The 10,594-nt window shown below is 53.5% G+C and overlaps 1 protein-coding gene across 4 annotated transcripts; it reads right to left on the bottom strand.

Moving 5' to 3' along the window:
- Window positions 1-4,916: 4,916 nt before the first annotated feature.
- LOC136559636 (C-type lectin domain family 2 member D6-like) lies at window positions 4,917-6,776 on the bottom strand. 4 transcript variants are annotated; one of them, XM_066554953.1, is made up of 5 exons: window positions 6,425-6,776; window positions 6,126-6,224; window positions 5,842-6,023; window positions 5,540-5,640; window positions 4,917-5,424 (listed from the first exon to the last, which is right to left on the bottom strand). In XM_066554953.1, exons 1-5 carry the CDS (start codon window positions 6,744-6,746, stop codon window positions 5,277-5,279), a joined length of 852 nt encoding a protein of 283 aa, XP_066411050.1. In that variant the 5' UTR covers window positions 6,747-6,776; the 3' UTR covers window positions 4,917-5,276. The 4 variants fall into 4 exon arrangements, 3 of the variants coding, with proteins under 3 accessions (XP_066411050.1, XP_066411049.1, XP_066411048.1); XR_010784025.1 differs by having other exon boundaries at window positions 4,917-5,449; window positions 6,126-6,776; XM_066554952.1 differs by having other exon boundaries at window positions 4,917-5,449; window positions 5,842-6,224.
- Between the last annotated feature and the right edge of the window lie 3,818 nt (window positions 6,777-10,594).

Genomic DNA, 10,594 nt, shown 5'->3' with positions numbered 1-10,594 from the left:
CAGGCAGTCAAGTTTGTGTGACTCATCCTAAAAAATTGACTGAGAAAATATCTGAAATAGTGTTGGTTTCTTTAACACTTTTCCTGAAATCGTTGTTTTCCAGTTGATTTTGATGTCAAAACCATTCCTTGTAGCTGCTCTCCATACAAAGGAACCTTTAGACATGTTTACTCTTGCTGCCAGTAGAAGAGAATTTTCAGTAATTTCTGCAGTTGCAGTAGTAGTCTCAGTATTTGTGTGCTTCAGTAGTGTTCATACAGCCACACTTCATGAACAAATAGAATTGCCAAAAAGCAAATGTTTCAAGTTGGAACTGTTTCTGTATTTAATGTTCTTCTGTGTGTCAGAGAAGATTTGGGCTTAAAAGATGAAAATCTGCCTCTGTTAAAAACAAAGAGAAATTTCTTTTATGTGTCCCTAATTTTACCTCAGGTGTCTGTGATTCGTTATTGGTTTTGCCCCCTGAATGTGAATGTGATTTTCAAAACCAGCTGGGATTTGTTGGAAATGGTGTTGGGGACCCACAAGAAAAGTTCCTCATTTTGTTGGCTGAGACCATGGTGATGTTTTTAGCATTTCCTTCTCCCTGGTGGGATCTGATGGCCCTGAGGTGGCCTTGTCTCCTCAGGGATTTCATGCTCTGAGGAAGCAAAGGCTGATGGAATGTGCTTGATCCTCTCCTGTCTAATGGGGAGGAACAGCAACCAGCAGAGCTGGAATCACCTTGTCCATTCCTGATTTCTCCCGCCAAGAGATCACTGGGCTCTCTCAGGGTCCAGAAGTCACTTTTCCCTTTGGATGGATGGTCTGAAGGCACCCAGGTGCTGCAGGTTAGGACTGCTTCAGAAATCCTTTTGGCTTGGAAGGATCCTTCTACCTAAGAGCTGAATTTAGAAACGGATGCACTGAGGCCAGGGAGCTAACTCAGAACTGTTAGGAGGATCCCAAAGGAAAAGATGCCTAGAAAAGACTGCAGTAGTTTTTCTAACAAAGTTTCTAGCAGAAGTTTCTGGACCCCAGGGGAGCCATGGGATAGTTTAGCAGTGTCAGAAGCAGCAAATCCACTCTTGGCCAGGAGCTCCCAGCTCTTCCCGTGGCACTGTCAGTAGCTCCAGTCATGATGTTTACCCAGCAGAAAACCAAGGTGACGACAGGATGAGACATTATCTGCCTAAAAAGTGAACTTGCCTTTATGGTTCCAATTTAATCTCCTGCTAACCAGGTGCAGCTGCCATCCTGCCCGTGGCTGCCCTCTGACAGCTGGGTCTCAAAGGCTTTGTTACACTGCAGGGATTCAGATGCTCCTAGAATCTCTAGCACTACTGTAGAAAACTAAATATATGCCTTGTAAAACTGTGCCTTAAGTCAGCACTGACTGCTGTACATCAGAAAGTGATTTTCTGTCTGACTGAAACAAAACTTCTTTAGAAAAAAGGAGGCCTTACATTGATGAGAATTCTTTATTAGAAATTGCAGTTGTTTTCCACTCAAATTTCCATGCATAACACAGACACCTTTCCTCCTTTCAGTCCGAGATGAAATCTTGATGAACACCTTGGTTTCAAAGTCCCTGTCCCCCCTGCAGAGAGGCCTGGAGCTTTCCTTACCCTATGCCCAGGGGAGCGTGAGCTGCCCTCCCCAGCACCAGAGCCACACGTTCCCCTCCTCAGGTAAGGGGCGAAAGGGGCCCCTTGACAGAGCACAAGCTCCTGAGGCAGTGGGCTCAGGCTGTTGTGAGTTCCTCCCCCAGCAGCCCATGGTAATGTCAGGGGTGAAAAATGCCCCGAGTGCTGTGCACCAGCAGTGACCCTCAATCAACCTTCCCAATCCTCTCCCTCGAGCTACTCAGGCTCTGGGGAACACAGGACAGCAAAACGGGCTCAGTTTGGCCCTTGGAGGGTGAGAGGCAAGCAGCAGAATCCAGCGTGGTCTCTCTCTGACCTTTCCTTTAGGACAGGCCTGTGTGTCCCCACCCCAAGGGCACAGAGGGGGCTTTTTAAACAGTGCCACAATGTCCCCGTGCCCACCGTGTCACGGTCCCATGAGGAGAGAGCCCGGGGGCGTCAGGGCCAGGAGAGCTGTGCCAGAGTGTGCCCGTCCCTGTGTGCCCATGTGTGCTGTGCCCAGGGGTGAGGGCACACGTCCTGCTCTGCCATGGGCACTGTGTGTGTGTGTGCTGTGCCCAGGGGTGAGGGCACACGTCCTGCTCTGCCATGGGCACTGTGTGTGTGTGCTGTGCCCAGGGGTGAGGGCACACGTCCTGCTCTGCCATGGGCACTGTGTGTGTGTCTGTGCTGTGCCCAGGGGTGAGGGCACACGTCCTGCTCTGCCATGGGCACTGTGTGTGTGTGCTGCTGTGCCCAGGGGTGAGGGCACACGTCCTGCCCTGCCATGGGCACTGTGTGTGTGTGTGCTGTGCCCAGGGGTGAGGGCACACGTCCTGCTCTGCCATGGGCACTGTGTGTGTGTGCTGTGCCCAGGGGTGAGGGCACACGTCCTGCTCTGCCATGGGCACTGTGTGTGCTGTGCCCAGGGGTGAGGGCACACGTCCTGCTCTGCCATGGGCACTGTGTGTGTGTGCTGCTGTGCCCAGGGGTGAGGGCACACGTCCTGCTCTGCCATGGGCACTGTGTGTGTGTGTGCTGTGCCCAGGGGTGAGGGCACACGTCCTGCTCTGCCATGGGCACTGTGTGTGTGTGCTGTACCCAGGGGTGAGGGCACACGTCCTGCTCTGCCATGGGCACTGTGTGTGCTGCTGTGCCCAGCTCTGTGCCCAGGGATGTGCTGCCCTGGGCATGGGCTGTGTGCCCTGCTGTGGGCACGGGGGTGCGTTGCACTCTCGGCTGTGAGTGGGGCTGTGCACAGCTCTGTGCTTGTGAGTGTGCACAGGTTCTGCAGGTGTGAGCACGGCTCTGTGTGGGACAGGCCTGTGTTGCTGTGGGTGACACTGCACACGCTGCTGTGCCCAGGCTCTACGGGCCAGCAGGGCCCTGCTTGGGGCCCGTGTGCATTGGTGGGGACTGTGCACAGGTGAGTGTCTGTGCAGCACAGGTGCGCTGCTGTGGCAGGCTGGGTGCTGCTGGCAGGTGCCGTGGGGCACAGGAGCTCTGTGCAGGTGAGCAGGGACATGTGTGTGTGAGCACTGGCTCTGCACATGTCCCTGTGTGCACTCATGGCGGGGCATGCCCAGGGACATGGCTCTGGGTACACGGCCCTGTGCATTCAGCTGCTCTCCCACCTACAGAAACAGACCCATATCTATATATATATATATTTATATAGACATGTGTGTTGGTTTATGTGTCACTACCTAGCTCTGCTGGCTGGAGTGGCCCCTGGCTCTCTGTGTACACTCTGCTCTTGTAAGGAGAAGAATCAGCAGTATTGGGCAGTTTCCTCAAGGACCAACAAGTAGAGTGAAACAAGAAATAGAGGGCAAGACCAGGTTGGCCCCTGTGTTCACCACGGAGAAGATTCCATAGCCCTGCTGTGGGCAGCAATCCCATATCCATGGTAAGGTGGGGGTGAGAAAGGCACCCCAGAGCTCTGCCATTGCTCAGCTGTCTTGTAATACAACAGGGACCAGAAGGCAAGACTGAGTTGGCCTCTGCACTCAGCACTAAGATACACCTGCTATGAGTAGCAACCCCATGGGCACAGTAGATGGGGTCCAAAAGCCACACCAGAGCTCAGTGATCCCATTTTGTCCATTCCAAATAAGTCTGTCTAAGGAAAACCTGAGATTTTTTCCTTCTCTTCCCACTGTCCTCACCATCATCAACAGATGCTAGTATCACTCCTTAAAAATTTATTTGAGAAGTAAGAGCAGATTATCAGAAACAAAAATTAGAGCTAATTGTTTGGGACAAATGACTCATAGGAAAAGAGGGGTTTGTTCTAGATGAATGATGTGATGGTTGGCTCTCACAACTGACAGACAGATATTATGTGTATGTCAGGAGAAGTTCTGTAGCTGTAGAGTGCTGTCACTGTAATATCTCCCCCCACAGTCCCCTTTCCCTCCCCCTTGCAGCAGCCCCAGCAGCCTCGGGGCATTTGGGGAGGGCCGGCTCATTACCAGGAGGGGCCACAGGACAACACCTGAGCTCCAATCAAGGTGTAAGGAAGTGATCTCCACCTGGGGGGAGGGCAGAGAAGGAGCTGACTGACAAAACTTTGGGAGGGGCTGAGGGTATAAAAGGCAGAGCATCCATTTTGTAAACGAGCATGTGCTGACACTCACAGAGACCTTCAGCGCTGTAATTTTTCCTTATTCAGTCCATTGTAGTATGTTTTTGTTAAGGTTTAATTAACCTTTAAGATTTGAAAAGTGAGGGTTGTTTCTCACATCTTCCAAGGACAGTCCAAAATTCTCACCTTCAGGCCAGTTTGTGATGATTTCCAAGTGACCAGGGTGATGTGGATTTCCCATTTGAGCTTGTTGTAGAACATTATAAATAACAAATATAGGTATTGGCTTCTGCATTTATGTACTCGGTTTTGTTTTGCAAGATATTATTGATGTCAAAAATCCTGATACAGTACAAATTGCAATTACTGCTTTAGATGTAGTATAATCTGTCAGTTTATGTATGCACCCTATAGATTTGATGAAATAGATACTATGTTAGACCATAGCATAATAGAGACTGTGTAATGTTGGAATGATTGTTTCACGTAACTAACTCAGAAAATGGTGCCAAATAATTAACTGATTTCCCACATTCAAGGACTTGCTTATCAGAAAGACAAGAAAACAGAAACAAGCATGGGGGAAAAAAGACTTTATTGACCCTCATTTTCAGGGAGTGAAAATACAAAAAGAAAGAATCACAAGAAACCATGCAATATAGTGTTTAAGGTAAAAAATGGCCTGAAGGCAAGACAAAAGTTAAAAGAAGCAAAAGACCACGTAAATTCAAATTTGTGTTAGGATTCTTAAAAGCTCATATAAATATGCATGTAGATGTAATATGTAACAGTATATAGAAAACATAGTTTAAATTAACCCGGAGCAAGCAGACAAGCATCCCAGGATGGGATTTTAATCCATAATAAATTATTATAGAAAGTGCAAATACTGAGCCATGTTTCCTGCATATAATGAGGGCAACGCACTCACTGCAGGCAGCACCAATGGCAGGATGGATTGCAGAGACTTTTCCTTTGCAGCCCCAGCCCAGCGTTGGCACTGGGCATGAAGAGGCACTGAGGTGACCCTGAGAGGAAGTGCAAGGCACAGGCTGCAGCTGAGGAAGGACAGCGCTGTGCTGGGCTCAGAGGTGAAGCTGGCACTGCCCAGTGTGGAGAAGGTCCTTTCTGCAGCCCCTGTTACAGGGGAGCTGGGGCCTTGCTGCAGAGATACGGCCGCTCATTGGAGCAGTTGTCACTCCTGAATCTATTCCGGTCAGCCAGGTACACGCACTGGGAATTGCCGAGGACAGGAACCCTGCAGGGAGGAGCAGAGGCAGCGCTGGCTGCCAGGGGCAGCCCTTGTGCCCCTGTGCCCCCAGGCCCTGCCCGGCTCCCCGGCACTCACCGGGAGCTGTAGCTGCTGCCGTCCCCCCAGTGCAGGCGCTCGCCCCGTCTGCGCAGCCCGAGCCAGAAATCGACGTTCCCACAGAGGCGGAAGAGCAAATCCTGCCCAGGAGAGAGGAGTGGGAGCTGCCCCAGCCCCTCGGGGGGACACGGGCCCGGGGCTCCCCCCCGCACGCCGGGGCTCCTTCCCTGCAAGGCCCCGGCCCAGGGCTGCAGCCCCGGCCCTACGAGCACCGAGCCCGGCCCAGGAGCACCCCCAGGCTGCCCTCAGCCACCCCACACCGCCCGCAGCCCCTCACTCACCATGGCCTCCTCATCCTTGGCAATGGCCAGGGAGGCCCCGAGCTCGGAGCACCGTTCCTGACCCTGCTCCCAGGTGCTGTAATCCCTGGAGAAGTAGTAGCAGGCCCCATTGTAGCCAACCCAGCCATGGGGACAGCCCAGAACTGACAGCGGAGTCGCAGGTGTGACTGGAACCTGTGGTGCTGCAGGGGGAAGAGGAGAAGGTCTGAGGATTGCCCTGTGCAGGGAGCAGGGAGCCCGCTCTGCCCCGAGGGGCTGGGCCCAGGCTGCTGCCCCTCCCTTACCTGCCAGCACAGCCACGGCCACCCCCAAAGCCAGCACCAGCACCAGGAGCAGCAGAATCAGCACCGCCGTGCCCACGGGATGGCCCCTGATCCATTCACCTGCAGCAGGAAAGAGCTGCTGGCTGCCAGAAGCAGAGCCGGCCCTGCAATCTGCTCAGCCCAAGGCCAGGGAGCAGAGCAGGGAGCCCTGAGCCAGTGTGGGCCTCACTCAGCTGGCAGCCAGAGAGCCAAGAGCCTGGCCACAGGCAGGGACACAGCTGTGTCACCCCTAGAGACCACAGGGGTGGCCCTGCACTCACCCAGGAATCTTCTGAGGTTCCTTTTGTGTTCAGTCTTGGTTGCTGATGTGCCCTGGGGAGCCAGGGGCTCCCTCACACTCCCATCACTGGTGCAGAATCCATTCTCCACATCTGCACTCACTGCACACTCACAAGTGGCATCCCCCTGCTGATGCCAAGAGGCTTCTTGGACCCCAGGCAGGTGTGGAACCGCGGCTGCTGGTCCCTGCTGGGGATGCTGGGGCTCGTTTGCCGCTCCAGGATTGGACCAGAATTGACTCTCCTCCTGCTCACAGCCGGCATCTCTCTGCCTGGAACAATCAGCACCTTGCTCCTGACACATCAGGAGTGCTGCTGCCAGATCCTTTGGGAGCTCGGCCTCGGGAACAGCTTCACAGCCGCGCTGCTGGCACCCTGAAAGGGACACGGTGAGAGGTCACTGCTGGTGCCGGCCCTGGGGGCTCAGGAGGGCGGTGCCAGCTGTGGCTGCGCTGTCCCCGCTGCCCAGAGGTGCGGCAGCAGCTGCGGAGACAAGCGCAGCCTCCGGGAGCTGGGGCAGCACCGACCGCGGGTCGCGCCTGGCCTGGAACCGCCTCCGAGCTCCGCCGCCGCCGCCTCGCCGCTCTCCGGGTGCCGCCCCCGCTGGGGAATGACCCGAACGCGTCGCTCGCCGCAGCCGCTCCGTCCCAGGCAGACACAGCGGGCACGGCCGCTGCCACCGTAGTTTAGAGCCGGTGTCGGTGTGGGGGCCGCTTTTGGCCGTTTTGAGCATTCAGCGTGCGGGAAAGCAGCGAGGGGCCGTCCGTGCACCGCGGGGGGAGAGCGGAGGGTCGCGGCCCGCTGCAGGGGAGACCCCACAAGCAGCTTCTCCAAGGGCTGAGGTTCTTGCCCAGGTTCTCCGGCATGGGTTCCTTTTTTTTATTGCGAGTTTTTCGGGACAGGAGCTGTGACGGCCATGCCCCCCGCAGAGCCTTTACAGTTCAGGCAGATAAAATGAATCTCAACTATCGATGATATCCACCATCATCTGTTTCTCTCCTCTTTTTCTACAGGGATTTGACAGTTCTTCCTTTCCTCCCACAGAGCTGGAAAGCAAAATGCTCGCCTGCCCCATGGCCATCTCTGCCGCCTTCCACCGCTCCAGCCTTGTCCCTCTTTCTCTCCCCTTTACTTTGCACCACTTTCTTCCTCCTCCTCTCCCTGCCAGCTCCAGCAAAGCCATTTCACCCACTGGCACCAGCTGCCTCCTCTCCCCCGCTCCCATTTTGCCCACTCTGAACTCCTGGAGCCGCCTGCCCGCGGAGCCGGAGCCGCCGTGGGGCCGGGTAATGGTGCAGGGAATGCTGGCAGGGATTCTCGGGCTGGGCTGGGCCAGGGTCGGTGTCCGGGGCCAGCACCCTCGCACCCTCACCGCCGCTCGCCCCGCCCCGCCCCGCTGGGGCCGGCGGTTTCCGAGCCCCGCCCACCCTCGATGTGGCCCCGCCCCGTCAATGCCGTTGCTCCGCCCAGCCCACAGCATCCATGCCGCCGGCTCTGCCACCGGACGGGGGCCCGGGTGTGTGCAACGCTGCCTGCCCGCCTCGGCTCGTAGCGCCCTCGCCCCTGGAACGGGAGCTGCCGGCTGCTGCTGGCCCGGGGCAGCTGCGGCTCGGAGCCCGCCCCTGCCGAGGGGCAAGAAGCAGCAGCCCCGGGCTGCTCACCATTGTGCCCCGCATTCCCTGCCCCGGCGCCTCGGAGCTCCCTGCCTGTGAACAGAGGAATCCAGCACATGGAACTCACCAGAAGCCCTGGCCCCGAGCTGCGGCAAAACCGACCGCGAGTCGCGCCAGTGTGGAAGCCGCCTCCAAGCTCCGCCAGCCTCTTGCCCGGCGCTGTCTGCAACCGCAGCTCCGGTTGCAGTAGTGAAGGTGTGGGTGGTGCCGTTCAATTTTATGGCCACTCCGTGTGGGAGGGATTTTGGCCGATCTGACCAATCAGCGGCCGCGAGCGCCACCCCCGCCCCCGCCGACCCCCCCGCCCTTCCGCCCGTCTCTCTGTAACTGGAATGCTGCCAACATTTACCATGCTTCTACCTACCGTAAATGGTCTCGAGACTATTTGTTTGTTGGACAGTTTGCCAAATTCTACATTGTTATTTCTTTCGGTACAATTGCACTTTAAAAGGTCTGAGGAAATTTATGGTTCCATACAATTTGTGGCTGCCGTGAGTTTTTCTCAATGTAAATTACATAGGGTCAGCATATTTGTCACACTTTTCTAACCCCTCCAGTAAATCCATCAGGCTGTTATTTCAGCCACGCTTGGTTCACATTTTCAGTGCCTTTTGGTATTAATAGCAGCAGAATAAGTTACATTTTGTAGTATCCAGAACTTTTAAGGATATTGGTTGTTAGTTCAGTTCTGTTTTATTTGAATATGATTTTAGTGTTGGTAAGATTAAGCAAGGTTAGCAACATTCCTGAGTAATGTTACCTTTATTACTCTATTGAGTTAATTTTTTTACTAATCATTTATGTCAAGGTGGATTTCTGTCAGGTTTGAGTATTGCTGAGTTTAGACAGGGTCAAGATTAAGTCTTCATTTTATGCCATTTCATGTTCTATTCCAGTTTTATTAAGATCATTTTTTTTATTTAGTAATAATTTCAATCTTTTTATTCAGTATTAAAGATGTTACTTTAAATTCTCTTAAGTGTACCTCTAATGCCACTGAGGTGAAATTGAATTCCACTGCAATTAATTTCAAGTCCTAAGTTAATTTTGTTTAAATATGTTTCTTTACATTGCAAGATGGAGTTCTTTTCTTCTAGAGATAAGAGAGATCCCACTGAAACAGCTGTGATGAAACACTGATAAGCAGCTGCTTTTGGATAGGAGAAGCTACAGCTTGTTGGGCCCTTGATCCTCTCACAGACTGCACAGGTGTCAGTGCTGCACTGCCTGACAGGATCATTCACTGTGATCTCTTCTGTTCTATCTTCCACAGATAGCACAGGAGAGAGGGTGGTTGTTCTACATGATGGCTGTTATCCACTGGAAGCTGTTCAGTCTTCCATTGTTGTGGGTACAGCAATGCTGGAGGAATATTGTCTCCAATTCCTGAGACAGTCACTGCTGAGGGATCGGTTCCATCATGTCAATTCACTCATTTTGATAACAGGCATTACTCATAAGACACCATTACCTTATCCATAGCTGGCTTTTCATGAACTTTGAGCTATCTTTGTGTGACTATGCACAAGACATGGTGTCACTTTGGGATCTCTCTGTTTTGCTCTCCAGCTGCAGATGCATCTCTTTGAACAGGCTGTCTGCAGCCGTTCCCTGCGCTGCCTGCTCAGCCTTTAGTCCCTTCTCTTGTTCCAGCAGGGTTGCTGTGCCTTCAGCCAGGGCTGTCTCCTGATTTTCCTGTGTTTTCAGAGTTCCAGGATGAGATCTCTGGGCTCTGTCAAAAGCCTCATCTGAGCTGAGGTCCTGTGGCCTTTCCCGACCCTTCTGTGACCCATCCTCGTGGGCCAGGGCTGTGACCTGCTGAGGGCAAGGCTGCTCCTGCTCTGTGCCAATCACACACAGCCCCAGTTATTCTCACAGAAGGGGGTTTGCCTCAATTTAGCCTCCCAAAAAGAGGGGAAATGCAGCTTCCCACTTCAATTTCCCTCAACCAAGACCATTCTGGGGGCTTTTGGACATCTTTTTCACCTGTGAAGGTCCCTTCAAATGGAGGTGCCCCTTGATGGAACTCTTACAGTGGCACACCAAGAGGTTCCTCTCCAGGGAAGCCCTTTCAGACCAGGGGCAGCCATGTTGGCTCAGTTTGAACCTGAAGATGATGGAAATGGGGCTCTTTCCCTCAACTCAAACAGCACCATAAAGGGTTCCTCCTTCCATTTAAACATGAAAATCATGGAAAAAAGGTGATTGCCCACCAAGAGAGGCACTAAAAATCATGAAAAAAGGTGAGTTTTCCTTCAGTTGAGACCCTTCAAATCACAGGTGAATGGGGATCCCCCCAGTTCAAACACAATCACAGAAAAGCTTTCCCCCTCCATTTCAATCCCTTTTCTCCTTGTAATGCCCCATTCTGGGGGCTCTGGGGAGGGACTGGGGGCACTTCCCCCTCCTCACTGGTCCCCCCTGGGGCTGCTGCCCTTGCAGAGTGCTGAGGAGCTCCCTCCCAGTTCCCTGCCAGTAT

Source organism: Molothrus aeneus, chromosome 8 (genome assembly GCF_037042795.1).
Source record: "Molothrus aeneus isolate 106 chromosome 8, BPBGC_Maene_1.0, whole genome shotgun sequence".
Classification (NCBI taxonomy): domain Eukaryota; kingdom Metazoa; phylum Chordata; class Aves; order Passeriformes; family Icteridae; genus Molothrus; species Molothrus aeneus.
The sequence above is the reverse complement of the archived record's forward strand: the minus strand, read 5'-3'. Positions and strand labels throughout refer to the sequence as shown.

Bases quoted from the DNA above. Each gene is read 5' to 3' on its own strand.
- LOC136559636 (XM_066554951.1), bottom strand. From the start codon at position 6,746: ATGTGTCAGGAGCAAGGTGCTGATTGTTCCAGGCAGAGAGATGCCGGC. The intron at 5,641-5,841 runs GTGAGTGAGGGG...TCTCCTGGGCAG, and splicing joins CCAAGGATGAGGAGGCCATG to GATTTGCTCTTCCGCCTCTG. The intron at 5,425-5,539 runs GTGAGTGCCGGG...GGCAATTCCCAG, and splicing joins GGCAGCAGCTACAGCTCCCG to TGCGTGTACCTGGCTGACCG.